The 16,150-nt window shown below is 40.5% G+C and overlaps 1 protein-coding gene across 2 annotated transcripts in view; it reads right to left on the bottom strand.

Moving 5' to 3' along the window:
* Positions 1 to 2,916: 2,916 nt before the first annotated feature.
* samd12 (sterile alpha motif domain containing 12) overlaps positions 2,917 to 16,150 on the bottom strand; it is a 132,471-nt gene continuing 119,237 nt past the window's right edge. For both annotated transcript variants that reach the window (XM_085445756.1, XM_085445755.1), the window contains exon 5: positions 2,917 to 7,440. In XM_085445756.1, coding sequence (XP_085301882.1) covers positions 7,409 to 7,440 — 32 coding nt within the window. In that variant the 3' untranslated portion in view covers positions 2,917 to 7,408. The remainder of the gene's footprint in view (positions 7,441 to 16,150) is intronic.

Below are 16,150 nucleotides of genomic sequence, written 5' to 3'. Positions count from 1 at the left end.
TATTTTGGTCCTAAACCATTCAGAGCTTTATAGACCAGCATCAGAACTTTAAAGTCTATCCTCTGACGGACAGGCAGCCAGTGTAAGGACCTCAGAGCTGGACTGATGTGGTCCACTTTTTTGGTCTTAGTGAGGACTCGAGCAGCAGAGTTCTGAATGAGCTGTAGTTGTCTGACTGATTTTTTAGGTAGACCTGTAAAGATGCTGTTACAGTAATCAAGCCTACTAAAGATGAATGCATGGACTAGTTTTTCCAGGTCCTGTTGAGACATCAGATCTTTTATCCTTGATATATTCTTGAGGTGATAGTAAGCTGACTTTGTTATTGTCTTAATGTGTTTTTCTAAGTTTAGGTCTGCATCCATCACTACACCCAAATTTCTCGCCTGGTTTGTGGTTTTTAGATGTATAGATTGAAGTTCTCTGGTGGCCTGTAATCGTTTTTCTTTGGCGCCAAAGACTATTACCTCAGTTTTGTTTTTGTTTAGCTGGAGAAAATTGTGGCACAACCAGTCATTGATTTCCTCAATGCATTTACCAAGAGCCTGTACAGGGCCTCGGTCTCCTGGTGACATTGTGATATATATTTGTGTGTCATCTGCATAGCTGTGATAGTTTATTTTGTTGTTGTTTATAATCTGTGCCAGTGGGAGCATGTAGATGTTAAACAGAAGGGGTCCCAAGATGGAACCTTGGGGAACTCCACATGTGATACTTGTCTGCTCAGATGTGAAGTTACCTATTGATACAAAGTATTTCCTGTTTTCTACGTATGTTTTGAACCAGTTTAGTACAGTTCCTGAAAGACCTGTCCAGTTCTCCAGTCGTTTGAGTAATATGTTGTGGTCAACTGTATCAAATGCTGCACTGAGATCCAGTAAAACTAGGACTGACATTTTTCCACTGTCTGTATTCAGACATATGTCATTAAACACTTTGGTCAGAGCGGTTTCAGTGCTGTGGTTCTGTCTAAAACCTGACTGGAAGGCATCGTAGCAATTATTCTGTTTTAAGAAGTAACTGAGCTGTTGGGAAACTGCTTTTTCAATGATCTTACTTAAAAACGGGAGATTTGAGATCGGCCTGTAGTTGTTCATTTGTGTCTTGTCAAGATTGTCCTTTTTCAGTATAGGTTTGATTACAGCAGTTTTTAGTGATTCTGGAAACACACCTGATAATAAAGAAAAGTTGACGATCTGTAACAGGTCTGACTCTAAAGTCTTTGAGACCTTTTTGAAAAAACTTGTTGGCAGGACATCTAAACAGCAAGAGGAGGAGTTCAGTTGACCTAAGATGTCCTCCAGGTCTTTGCTGTTAATAGGTTGAAACTGTTTCATGGTGTTTAAACAGTTTTTTGGTGGACACAGTACATATCCTGGATCTGCTGTTGATGTACCAATTGCTTGTCTAATTTTTTGGATTTTTTCAGTGAAGAATTTGGCAAAGTCATTGCAGGCCATGGTCGAATGAAGTTCAGCTGCCACTGACACAGGAGGGTTTGTTAGCCTGTCAATTGTAGAAAATAAGACCCGAGCATTATGGCTGTTTTTAGTGATGATGTCAGAGAAGTAGGACCTCCTTGCATTCCTCAGTTGTAAATTATAATTGTGAAGTTTCTCTTTATAAATGTCATAATGAACCTGGAGGTTTGTTTTTCTCCATCTGCGCTCAGCTTTCCTACACTCTCTTTTTTCATTTTTCACCAGTGTGGAGTTTCTCCATGGAGACTTTTTCCTTCCAGAGATAACCTTCACCTTAATGGGAGCAATAGTGTCCATTACATTTAACATGTTAGCATTGAAGCTATTGACGAGCTCATTGACTGACCCTCTGGACAGGTCAGGTGTTAATGGGAAGACCTGGTTAAAAATTGCACTACTGTGTTCAGTTATACACCGTTTTGTGATCACTGTTGTTGATATATTTGTGTGGGCTGAGATTTTACTTTCAAAGAAAACACAGTAATGATCAGACAGGCCCACATCAGACACAGTAACCTTTGAAATGCTCAGGCCTTTGGAGATCAGTAGGTCAAGAGTGTGTCCTCTATTATGTGTGGCCTCTGTTAGTATGTTTACTAAGCTTCAGACACTTTAATTGGTTTCAATTTAGATTTGATATTATATTATATTGGTGGCAGAGGCTCATGGGTATTGTAGTATTCTCTTAGTACAGAATTGAAGAAAACAATGCTTTACAACTCTATACAAAAAATGATGGTGAATACTGATATACACGCTAAACAAAGTCCTAAAAACATGCTTGCAAAGTAACCAAGTGAATCAAACACCTAGACACAAACACAAAGTCTAAGTTAGTATATCTTGCAACATTAATAAATTAATTTAATTTTAGGGGTTATTTTAACTTCAGAATACAGAATAATCTTTTTAGTAATAATCAAAATTCATCATCCACTCATTCGCAGTTTCTTAAAATACAAACACCGTATCGCATCCATGAAACACGGCGTCATTATTTTACTCTAAATATGATCATGATTTAATAATTGAGCGCCACAATGTATCAAATAAAAGTTAAATCTACTGACTGACACGTGGAATCATCAAGAAAGTGTTTAGCGAGGGCATAAATCAAGTGAGCAGTGGGGCAATTTTCTCATAAACCTCTGTACAGTTTGACCAGAGGAGTCGCCTCCTGGTGGCCATCACGAAGAATGCAGGTTTAAGAAACTACATTGGTTTCATTTTTCAGACTTGGAGGCAGTGCTTTTCTTTTATAGCCAATATGTAGCAACGTCCCATCAGTCAGCCCACAACAGTAACAAAAGCATCACTAAACCTAAAGTGCATGAGCTGTACACACTCACAAAAACAGCCAACCTTGCACAGTGTAAATCAGTTTTTTAGAGGATGTGTAATACAGTAGGCGGAATAAACAGAGAACACATATACATGAAGATTAATCTCTTTATTATGTACACTTATTACGATATCAATTCCATTATCATCCGTTATTAGGCACCTTATATGCAGATGGATTGGGGGAAGAGACTTCGCTCATATACCTGTTACAAAAGCACTCTGAGCAGAATTGAAACATGCTATCAGCTGGGCAGAAAACAAATCTGAGATTTGTCCTCTATTTAAATTCTGTTTGAGGTGTCATTTGTTTACATGTATTTACGCATAACTAATGTGAAAGATGTCAGCGGCTGTGACTACGCTTCCTGTTAACTGATGTGTGCGCTGCTTGCATTGTCACTCTGTGTATGTGCTTGTGCATTTGTTTACACGCAAAGTCTGTGTCCTTGAATGGATTTTACACGTGTGTCAGCATGTGTGAAAGTGCTTGTGCAATAACTGTTTGTGTGAGGTTTGGGGATCTCTTGTGTAACAGTGCACTGTGTATCAGTGTCTGTGAGTGTGTGCCAAAACTCTTAGGGGCACTAGAAGTCTGTAAGGCCAGTTCAGGCAAGTTCCTAGACACCTTGGTACAGGTGCCACAACTCAAGCTGGTTATACCTGGAATATTAGAGCCAGCAAAAACTGTGGAAACTTTCCCCTTATGCCACTGGAGTTGAATCTATTCCGTTGCTTCCCTCCCTGCAAGTAGGGAACACACCCTCTAGAGAATATCAATACAAAATCAATATTTTACTCCCTACACCCTGGGTTACCATAGTGCTGCAGTCTGGCATATGGATCACTAAGACACAGTGCTACATTTGTTATGCAGTGGAATGCCTGCAAGCAAATTGACCCCATTTTTTTTTTAATTTGGGAAAATTCATTTCAAAGACACTTTGGAAGGAAACACATTTTGATATGAATGCTCTGAATAATCCTTTACAACCACACTGAAGTGCTGAGCTGAAAGCGAGTTAGAAAGCAGAGTGCTTTCTTTACTGGACTACCATCGAAAATGATGAAATTCTATGCAACTGTTTCATGTACTGGAAGATCAGAGAAGTCAGGGTTGATTTCGTTTCCTACTAAATTTTAAGAATGCCTGGACATTTGCCTTGTCAGGTTCTTGTGTGCTTTTGACCATATCCAAACATGCTTTTCCTTTCCTTCTCCTTTTTCAATTCAGGGCTGCGGGGGGAGCTGGAGCCTATCCCAGCTGTCGTAGCGCAATAAGCAGGGTAAACCCTGGATGGGTCACCAGTCTATCGCAGGGATAACACAGAGAGACAGCTAATTATTCACATTCCCACCTACAACCAGTTTGGAATTACCCAAATGTGCACGTCTTTGGACTGTGTGAGGAAGCTTGAGTACTAGGACATGAGTGCTCCCCATGAACAACCCCACCCAGCGGATTCAAACCCAGGACCCTCTTGCTGTGACGCGATAGTGCTAACCACCACACCACCATGCTTCTCCCAGTATGACTCCTATGTCCAATAAAGATTAGCAAACTGGTTGGAAACTGGTACAGCTAGCTTTGGTCTGTGTGAACATAACAAGACCCACCTTCTTTCTCTTTTCTACAGATTTCTAAGTTTTTGAAGTGCTGGTATATAGATTCTGTTGTATGCTAAGCTAAGCTAACAGGTTGCTGCATGAAACCTACAGGTAGACATGAGAGTTAAACTGATACAATAGTTTAACTTTTTAAACACAGTAAGATGTTTTTTTTTTTTTTTACAATTTCAAGACTTTATTCTGATCTTATTCTGTCATCTAGTCTTATTCTTATTACAAGAAAACTCCTTAACTTAAAATGTAACCTCTTAGAGCTAGATGTTTAATTGACTGGTATCGCTTTTTTAGTTTTTTTGCTATGCTGAGCTAGAGCTAGATTTGTACATCAATATGTGCTATGACAAAGATATCAGAGATACCTAGTAACAGGTTTGGTGATGCCCGTTTGATGCTGCTCACAAATGACTAATGATTATAGTATCATGAACACCCAATACTTCTCTAAGCTAACAAGCTAGCCCAGAGCCACTGCTACAAATTAGCCACATGTTTCTAGCTTTCCACTGACACAACAAGACCTTACATGTTGTACAGCTTGTTTTCTTTAGGTCTTCTAATCCCAAAATTGGTGATTTGTTTCAATGAATAACACCTCCACAAATATATCACCCTCCACTGATTCTTTGACACATGGTGGCAGATCTGAATTTTTTAACGCACACCTCTATTCAGCAACTCTTTACCAATTCAAACCATTCCTTCAAGTTTGTTTATGGGCATTTTCCAAAGAAAAGGAAATCAAGTAGTAAAGAAATCAAACTTAAAGGAAGCTTCAGCCCTCCTCTTCCCTGCTGTAGCCTTGACAGCCATGGACACAGCACCACCACCCAACCGTGAAATAACCACTTGTGTTTTAGCCCGAACAACTCCATTCCTCTTGACTGTCAGAATACACCCCCCACCCCCGCAGTTTTTGTAATCCTGGAGGACCAAGTGTATGTCCCGAAGAGGTGATCAATACTATTCAATCTGCTTGCAAGTCTTTGCTGCATTAGGCCGCGGCTGCTATACAAACCATGCATGGGTGGACACAGAAGGACCGGTGTGCAAATGGAATTCCACTAAAATGTGATGGCTCTCAGGGGTCGACCCCATTTTTGTTTTTTTCCCACCCCCTATTCTCCTCCAACTGCAGCTGCTATTTTTTTTAATGTGCCTTTGATTGACAGATCCCATCCAGGAAAGAAAAAGATGTTGCCGTGACAACAGCTCCTGCTACACCAGCGTGGATACGAGCTTCTGATAAATATCACTCTGATACACTGAAATCAGCAGCTAACACTGAGAGGTCATTATATTGGCTACAGATTTTTATAATGTCTTTACACTCACAGACATCATGAAGTGCTCCAAGTTACAGCTGTTTTGTTTCATTACAGACAAATGTGCTTTTAAGTGCTGTTAAAACGTCTATAATATCAACAGTGAGTGGCCATTATTCACATTGACAGTAGAGATTTGAGTTTCCCATCTGACATAAATAGGATGTGGTGTATGTTCCCAATATGACTGAGAGAAAACATTTCCATGTTGAGCTTTTGCACACAGCACGTCTTCTTACTACACTATTTTCAATATATCTCATCTAAAAATAGTTTCAAGCAGTGAGATGGAAAGCAGACAAAGCAATAAAGAGTTGGTGAAACAGAGAGGAGGAAATGAAAAAGGCTCCTCTTTTGTTATCTCTGATGTCTTTTCTTCTTTTTTTTTCTCTCTCCTCATTAGAGTAAAGAATTTCAAGTCAAAGCCCCTCTTTGTTCAAGGAGCCCTTTTGCTTTGCCTTCTTCTTCTTTTTTTCTTTCAGCCAACCCCCCTTTGGGTTGCCAAATTAGTTTACCTACTAGCACCAGGCTTTCAGTGACACCGAGGGACTTTCCTCCTTGCAGTTCATCTCCGTTTCAGGCTCTGCTTCATCTCCACTGGATTGCTTTTCGCAACAGTGTGACTTGTTTCAGGGAGCCAACTTAAGCGTACCTAATGTGATGCCAGGTTCAGTCTTTATTCTCCTACTAAATGTTGTTTGTTTTCACAGTGAAGTTCTTTCAGGCTTACTGTCTACCCGTAGATATATACAATATAGTGGGCAGAGGGAGACACAATGGACACTTCACTGGGTGTTGTCAAAGACTGTTCACAGGATCTATGCATAGAATGAGAAAGAGGAAGGACACTAAAGCACATACATGGTTGTGTGTGTTTTGGTGTTACCCTCTCATGTTTGAGGAAGTACAATCTGGATATATGGAGGAAAAAAGGTAGAAAGGGAAGTATAGAGTAGTATAATAGCAGTCCTATGGACAGTCTTTTTTGCTGCTTTTCTGAGAGTCCTCAGCGGGGTATAACCGGGATCGGTAATACAGCACAAGAGTACGCACGGGAGAAAACACACATTAAAGTGCTACGATGAAGGAGCTAACATGCCACAAACAGTTCAGGACTTGTGTTTGAGTGATTGGAAAGTGGGTTATACTGTAGATGTCACTTTTTTACTGTAGGGATAGATAGGCGGCGGTGGGGTCCTTAAAGAGCCTTAAAAGCACAGACAAAGCAGAAATTATCTCTTTGCTCAAATACCTTTTGGAAACCTTGTTAGGCTAGAGTTTTGGGAGAAGGAGTGAAGAGAGCTATGAGAGAAGTCAATGCGTGAGAAGGTTTGGCTGCAAAGGTCAGGAATGACTGGGGATGGGGCGTCTGCAATGGAAAATATCGGTCAGGCTCCGAGAAGCTGCGAGCAATTGTTTGAACTGCGAGGAAACAGCAAGTCAGAACTTGTGAGAGTTCACAGGAGTGGCTGGGACGAAGGCATGGTTTCCATCCAGATCGGTCTTTGGAGAAATAGAGGTCGGACACTGAAGAGATGGAGAGCTGTGATAGGTCCAGGAAGAAGTGTAGGTGGGTGTCGACAAGGCGATGCGTATCAGCGTCCTTTTGCGGCTGGGAAGCCCTTCTCCATCAATCTATGGTGAAGACGGAGTGCACTCCAGAGAGGCTGCAGAAAATGAGAAAAAAAAGAACATTGGAAAAAGTTTATGAGAAAAAAAATCTTCAGAAAACACAGTCCCCGCTGAGATGAGGTTGAGAAAAATCAGAAATGGCAAGAAGGAGAAAAATAAGATAAAAACAGAAGAGCAAAAACAGAAACGATGAGGAACATCTCTGGAGGAGCCGGGAGAAGGGTTCAAAACGAAACCAAGCAAAGTGACGTAGATGAGAGAGGAAATTAAGAAGTTGAGATCAAACAGAGAGGAAAAAAAACAGAAAGGGCTGAGATAACAAGCATGGGCACAGTAAGGCATAAAAATGGATCTAGTGGGGTGGTGGTGGTGGGATTGGTGGAATTAGAAAAATAGAAGAGAGAGGCGCGAGATAAGAGAGACAGGATAAAAGAGAGAAAGCGGGAGAGCGAGCGAGGGGGAGGACGAATGAAAAGAGGAGACATAATTATAAAATGGCACGAGAAAATCAATGCAGTGGGCATCATTGTGCTTGCAGGAGCCGTACAAAGGGAGGTGGAGAGCAGCAGTGTGTCCATCAAACAAGTACACACCAGCACATGGTGTCTCTGTCTCTCTCACACACACACACACACACACACACACACACACACACACACACACACACACACACACACACACACACAAGGACTTCAAATGCAGAGTGAAGACAAGGAGGATGAGTCAGGCAGATGAAGTGGAGAGAGACAAGTGACATTTAGAGCTCACTCGGAGCATGTAAAGACAAGGCATAAAGATACATGCCAACCCTGCCTCTGACAACAGCTTTTGTACGTGTGTGTGTGTGTGAGTGTGTGTGTGAGAGAGAGTGTGAATGCAGACCTTGGTGCAACAGATTTGTGACTTTATACGTTACTCTTTTCAACAGTGACAGCTGAAGCTCGGGGCAAATAGCTAACACAAAGCTGAGATGTATTTTTAAAACTTTTAAAAGTACAGTTCAGATCTTTAAAGTACAAAAGCCAGTACTTTGATGTACCTTGACAGTACTCCATTACAATTAGAACGCGTGTATTACAATCCACTTAAAACAAATGAAAAAAGCAAAATGTAACCAAAAGTACTCAACCTTTCACTTCAAACTATAAAATATAATTAGACAGTCGATTATATGTGACTAATCCTTTAATAAAATATAAGAAGTCTTTTGTGATCATTTAAAAACTAAAGATCTTCTGACTTGAGTGTTTTTGGCTCAAAAGAAAAAAAGTTGAATAAATGCTCGGGTCAGACTCTTTTCAAAGGTCATCTATTACTTATATTTCTAGCTCAATATTTTTTTTTTTTAGATGCTATGCATGATTCACAGGTTAAAATGAATTGAATGATCTGATACTGGCTCTTTGTACATCCACTAAGTTCATCACTGAGAAACAAGGCAGAGTTTCTCCACTTTGTTCTGATTGGCTGTTCCTCACGCACAGACGGCCGGAGCCGTTTACCTCAGATAACCATATAAAGGAATAGCCTCTGTCTTTGACATCATAAACATCCAAGAATAAAAAAAAACGGCCTTAAACAGAGCAGTCTAAAGCCTGAGCGTTTGGCTCATAAGGAATACTCGTCCACATGCTGACACCAAAAATGTGAAAATCTGGCAATGTGTAATATGAGCATCCATCACTGTAACAGTATGCATATGGCAGGTTTAAAAAAATGGAAAAGTATCATAGATCTGCTTTAAAGAAACAAGATTAACACATCAGCAGACTTCCCAGTGCGCACTGTTTGACATTTGAATCTCTCATGAGAGTCTTCTTTTCATTGTATAATCCACCCCCCCCTCCCCCACCCTGCAGATATGATAGGAACATGCTGTGCATCTGTTCATGAATTATGGCTGTTTCTTTTCAAAATAATCTAAACAATAGTATTTATGATGATGGTTTGTACTTGATCTGTAACTGTTACTGGATGCAGTCTCATATATTGTCTTTCTCTGGTACAAAGCTGCAGCTATAAGTTCTTGTCACATTAAAATAAATTATTTTGCGTAACTCCAATTCCCACCAAAATGTTGTGTAACTATGTAGAATGTAAGTAAAAACATGTGTTATTCACAAATATGTTACTTACAATAGAACAGATGTTAAAAGTGGTTACAATTGTACCATTTCATGAAAAATTATTAGTTCATATAATATTTGACATTTAATAGCAGCAGCACATCTCAAAAAAGCTGGGAAGTGAGCAACAACAGGCTGGAGAAGTAAGTGGTACTAAAAGGAAACGGCTGGAAAAACATTTTGAAACTAATCAGGTTAATTGGCAGCGGGTCAGAAACAGGATTGGGTATAAAAAGAGCATCTGAGAGAGGCAGCGTTACCAGAAGTAAAGATGGGCAAAGGTTCACCAATCTGCAAATAACTATGTCTGTGACAAATTGAGGAAAAATTTGGTGTGAAATTGTAAAGACTCTGAATATCTCATTATCTATAGCACATAATATCAGTCAAAGATGATGAAAATCTGAGCAATCTCTGTGTGCAGGGGACGAGATCAAAAATCAGTGGACGCCCACAATCGTTGGGACCTAAGGCAGAACTGGACTGGATGCATCAGTGCCTAAAGAACTGTCAGCTTGCACATCTGCAAAGGCGCCATCAGTGCTGAAAGGCATATCCAGGTTTTAAAGCGGCATAAGCTCCTATCGAGACGGCATCTTCTTTTAGGGAAAGCCTTGCATATTTCAGCAAGACAATGTTAAACCTCATACTACTGCTATTACAACAACATGGCTTCAGAGTAGAAGAGTTCAGTTGGTTAACTGGTCTGCCTGGAGTCCACATCTTTTACCATCTGAAAACATTTGTCTGGTTATGAAATGAAAACTACAACAAAGAAGATCAGAACTGTTGAGCAGCTCGAATCAGGCGAGAATGGGACAAAATTCCTCTCCAGCAACTGGTTCCCTTAAGTTCCCAGATGTTTACGGGCTGTATTTAAAAGAAGACGGGATGATACAAAGTGGGGAAACATGGCCCTGTCTTAACTTTTTTTAAGATGTGTCTCTGCCAGTGCAAAAAAAGCAGAGATGAGATTGTTATCCTTATCACGATGGAGGGGGTAGACTTCCCAAGTGAACTCTGGAGCTATGTTGTCAGGGGCAACATGGCTGCTGGTATTGGCTCTACTGGCTGGGTGACAACCTAAACTAAGTATATTTCATAAGGCCTCTATGGAAACAACAACAACACCCTTGCTACCTGTATCTGGGTTCCAGAGACCCCACCCAAGATCCAGACCTGGGGGAGGGGTGAACTGCTACTGGTCGGGCATTAGTTCATGAAGTCAGGCTTGGCTCAACTCCAGTGAGCTGCATGTGCCGGCCCTACTGCAGACCCACCACCCAAAGGATCATGCAGCTGTGGAAGTTGAAGGCTTTGGCTTCCAATACCTGGTTACTTAAAGTCTTAGGTTCAAAGTGTTTTTTCCTTCTCCCACATACTGAGTTTTAACATGCTACTAATCTAACCCTCAGCCATATAAATAAAAACACTGCAGCGTTAAATACTGTTAGAAACACACTTGAGACTGTCCGGCAATGATTAGCTTGTTTAAGGAGTGTAGGAGTTGAGTGATGCATGCTCAGAAGCATGTATACATCACGTCAGGCGGTGCGCACACAACTGGGCGCACACTCTTACTCCTTGTTAACTGCATTAGTGCCAGGGCTTATCGGTGCAGCAGGACCACACACCACAAAAGGCTGAAATTCATTACAGTCGTAGGAGGGCCCTGACAAGCTGTCAGCATGCTCAAAATGTTCTTCAAATCCCACCCTCCCTTTAGAGGTTCGCTCTGTCTTTTGAGGATCGGGAGAGTACTGAGAGCTATCTGTTTACCCACACACACTCACGCATGCACAGGCGCGCACACACACGTACACGCCTCCTGGTCTACATCTTAATTTCAAGGATAGTTTGCATTGTCACACGCAGAAGCAAACGTCTACATTTACAAAGCAAAATGAAAAAAACCCTCTTAATTTCATGGGTAGTTTACATTGACTATCACACACACACACACACACACACACACACACACACACACACACACACACACACACACACACACACACACACACACACACACACACACACACACACACACACACACACACACATAGAGCACACGGCGTATGCAAACACATTACTCTGACATAGTGCTAAATGGAGAGCAGGCCCAGAGGTGCAGTAAAATGACATACTCTGTATTTCCAATTTATGTTGGTGTCACTGCGTCTCTATTGGCTGCTACCACACACACACACACACACACACACACACACACACGCACATGCGCACACACAGCATCTTAATATAAAGGATAGTTTTCTGTTATGACTAGAAAAACATTTCCCTGAATGCCACAGAGATTACTGTTGCCATAAAACCACGCAAAACAATAAAACCATAGCTCCTCGTAGATCCTTTATTTTAATATATTTTCCAATCTACTTGACCCAGTAAAAAGCAGAGTTTCAAAAAAAAAAAAATGGAGTATGAGGCTCCTTTAGCTAGCACTGTTTCAGTCTTCAAGGACAGAAAAGGGCAAAGTACTTTGAAAAATCTTTTCTTTAACATAATTACTATAATCTGCCAAACCGAAATTAAACTGAGCAGCGTGTGAATGCCTCCCTGACATAAGTGTGGAGCGTGTGTGTGTGTGTGCGCGCACCAGCATCTGACAGAAAATTATGATTTCGGCATGCGTCTGTGGTGTGTAATCGCAAGTGTGTGTGCGAGTGTGAGTGAATGAGAGGCAGAGAACAGTTGGTTTGTCTCCAGTTAAACTCACCAATTACAAAACCCACTTTTCATGTTTACGGCCCATACGTAGGGAAAACTGATATATTACTAATGTTCTGTTTCACAGTGTAATACACACGGATTCCATCTCATGCCCATATGTTCGTATGTTCAAACATAAATGCTTGCAGGCCTACAACACGTGCACACAAACTCTCTTGTATTGACAGCGGCTCGCTCTTCTGTGCCACCGGTATGACTGATCAACGTGATTTGCCTCTATTAACACATGAGCAGCTTTATAGAAACAAGGAGTTAAATGTCCAGATCATCAAATTTTCCCCGTCTGTCTTCCTGCCATACTTCACTCACGCTGTCATTGCCGTCTTTTTCTCCCCCCCCCTTCCTTCGTCTCCTCTACAGCTTGCACCCATGCATTTGTAATCAGAGCTGTCCTGCTTGTTCAATCAAAGCACACCTCAGCGTGCGGCTTCATCTGCCGCCTCTCTGCTGCGTGCTGCGTCTCGATGTAAAAATGTAAACGAGGACGCGGTTGCGCCGATTTTGTCCGCCCTGCTTTGAACTATCTGCTCCATACGGGCTGGATCCTGCACCTGGTGGTGGTGTCCTGCTGCTGGGTCACATTAAGATGAGTTTTCAAAGGATTGCTCTTCATTATCGACAAATCCCACGGAAAGACGAATCCACAGCGTCAAGTGTCATCTATGCAGTAAAAGTCTGCCGAGACAGGAGCTCCATTTATGTCCACAAAAAAAAAATACAACTGAGCCACGGCGTTGCACTGACTAACAGGTTCCTTCATTACAATGAATGTGGGCACTGTAGTTTATTTTGAGCCAGTCCCACACACAGATTATTATTGCAACAAATGTGCATAAATGTGTGGGTGAATGTAGTCCAATGAATACACAAATACGCCAACAAATTTAACTCAGTTTACTCTTGTTGGAGTTATTTTTGCTACAATACAATTAGTGTCATGCACTCTATACCAAACACACAATCATGGTTAACCACATTTAGCTGAACATCTGTCTTCTGTGGCCTTCAACTGAACACCTTTGGGAATCAGATGTTTTAGATGTCCACCGCAAGCAAAGCAGCGAGTCAGGGAAAATCATGTGGAAGAACGGTGTTCAGTCCCTCCAGCAGAAGCCGAGACACTTTTAGATCAATGCTGGGGATATATAAGGAGTTTGGTGGCATCTTACTAAGAGAGTTGATAGTGTTTTTTGCTTGAATCTATAATCCATAAATTAATTGTGACCTGTTAAATGTACCAATCGATGATTTTCTTATTTAAGATATGTAGATACTCGAGCCTCCGTCGTGCTCAGATAAGCTTTATGGAGCCTCGTCTTCCAGCGTCTGTTTAAAATAGGTCATCTTATTCTGCGAGTCAGAGCAAGCATGCCTGCTTCTCTTCCTGCCCTGATTTCAACAACATAAACAACTGACGGGATGTTTCCCCTTCTCCGTCTCTCCATCTATCTCTATAAAGCAGAGCTCCTCATCAGCGTAACCCAGAGAGGTTAAATAAATACGTTTATTTTATGCAGAGCGAGCGAGAGGGGAACGGAAGTCCTCAAAGTGCTTGTATTTTGGTTTTCGAACTCGTGTCAAGTTGAATTTGTTTGCTACTGTGCCTTTTCCAGTGCCACCTGCCAACACATACAGTGACACATACTCGCACTTTGCACATGCACAGACCTTGCCTCCATGGTTCGGCTTCCTTTAGTTGCTCAGCAGGGCACTGTCAAACTGAGCTCAGCATTGTGCTGCTCTATCATGCAGGATATCTCTACCGAAACGAAGCTGTCACATCGTCAGGGCTTTAAAAAAAACAGTGATACAAAGAAGCAAAAAGCGAAACAGTAAAAACAAGCTTTTCATTTATTTCAGAACATCTATGCTGTCATTTGTTTGTATCTATATTTTTAAGCATGTCTATGTGGGGAAGTCTGCGTAGATATGCTTTTAGATCATTGACTCCCAAAGTGTGGTCCGCAGCCCCCTAGTGAATCATTAAGGCACAGCAGGTGGGTCACGAGATGCCTTTTACAATAAATAAATAAACAGAACCAATGAAACAAAAGCAATGGAATTCAAATGTTAAACATTATTCTGGATTTTCTGATATAAAAGAAAGTAGGTTTGGGGATCTCTACAGCACATCATCCACATGGACCCCAGTATAAAAGTCCTAATGTTTGGTTTTGTGTAGTTTTTGCAACCTCTTCAGGCAGGGCTACATCTAAAATTTACCCGTTTACTTGCTAAAATGAGACTCAAGTAAGAGTAGATCACTATGATAAAAGAAAAATGACATATAACTCTGAATGTTATATTCCAGTTCTTGAAATGGTTTCGATCGACTGAATCAAGGCGGAAACACAACAGACACTGGACAATTTGTTACTTCTAGAGCTAAAACAACAATGAGATTAAACAACTGGGTCAACATTTGGTTGTTATGATTAATACCAATTCAGGATGCTTACTGCAAATGGTAAGTAACATTACTTATCTTCAATTTTGCGAATAAAAACATTTGCAAAATTCAAATTTGTCTCAATTAGTGGATGCTGACACGGATCCCTTACTTTTCTAAAGTTATTTTTTTGAGCATTGCAGGCTGTGCTGCAAATTAGTGAGCAGATCTTCATTATCTGTTAAATTGGATTCAGAAGATTGAAGATGTTGGTACTTATTTTATACACAAGAAATATTCAAACTACAGTTTGACTGTAACTGTAACAGAAAATCTCAAGTAACTTTTCAGGGGATTTCATTCACATCTTCATCAGAGTTTTGCAGTTCCATACTTGAGGCTTAGATAACAACTGAACAAGTGTCATACATACCAAGGAAGTTTGCCTTTAAAACCTACACATTTTGGTTGAAAGCTGAACAGCTTAAGTCTCTTAGTCTGCCAGTCTGGTCAAATGTGGTTATATGTTGCTGCTTTCTCTAGTCAGCCCCAGATAGAAGGTACTAGTTGATTTTTCTTTTTTCATTATTGCACAGTGAGCTTGCTCTCCCTGTGAACAGACGTTGTAAATGAGTAGATTTGGAAAGTAAACAACTGTGCTAACTAGTGTTGTTCTGTAATTCTGTCATGTAATGTTAAAAAAAAGTCAAGTTTGTCAGAATAAACTGGAACATAACAAGTCAGATGAAGCAAAAAGTAACAATATACTACATCAAGATGTTCATGCTAGCATGGAAGAAACCAAGGCTACTGGTGCTAGCATTGCTAAGGTTAGCCAAACCCTGGAAACTCCCAACACTGTGTTTGGAACATCGTGTACAGCACAAACTGCTGCAACATTTAAAGCGGGATTTTATTAATGAGGAATGTGATGAACGGTTTCATATAGCACTTAATGTATTTGTTTGCAAGACATTTTCCATCCTATCCATGAATTTGAAAATCATCCCAAACAACATAAAACATACATTTAAATTTGTACGTATGTATCATTGTAAATTACACTCGTTCTGAGAAAAAGTGCAAACCTAGTTGCTGAAGACGTGATTTCGTTGATACATGTAACTTGATTGTTTGTTTTTTTTAAATTAACATATTTCAAAGAACAGTAACTATGCACTGAAAGTTGTGTCCCACAACATATGTACCATGCTGCCAATAAATATACTTAACTTGGAAAAGGAAGGGACAAATCCATGAGATCACACGAACAAAGAGGAAGGGACATAACCGAGCGATATGCTAACACCACAGGTAGACTAAAGATCAGTCCTCTTTGTATTTTTTTTTAAAAATCTTTTCTGTTTTTGTTAGGTCACAAGGGTTACATCTGTTGCCCTTGCAATTATATGAATAGTAAGATTTTAAAATAAATATATAAAATTACTAAAAATTTATATTTGTGTCTATTGAAAAGTTGGG

This window comes from Copadichromis virginalis, linkage group LG22 (assembly GCF_057382275.1).
Source record: "Copadichromis virginalis isolate Kocher_CV1m ecotype Utaka linkage group LG22, C_Virginalis_male_GT1.1, whole genome shotgun sequence".
In the NCBI taxonomy this organism is placed as follows: domain Eukaryota; kingdom Metazoa; phylum Chordata; class Actinopteri; order Cichliformes; family Cichlidae; genus Copadichromis; species Copadichromis virginalis.
This window is presented reverse-complemented; position numbering and strand designations above follow the sequence as displayed.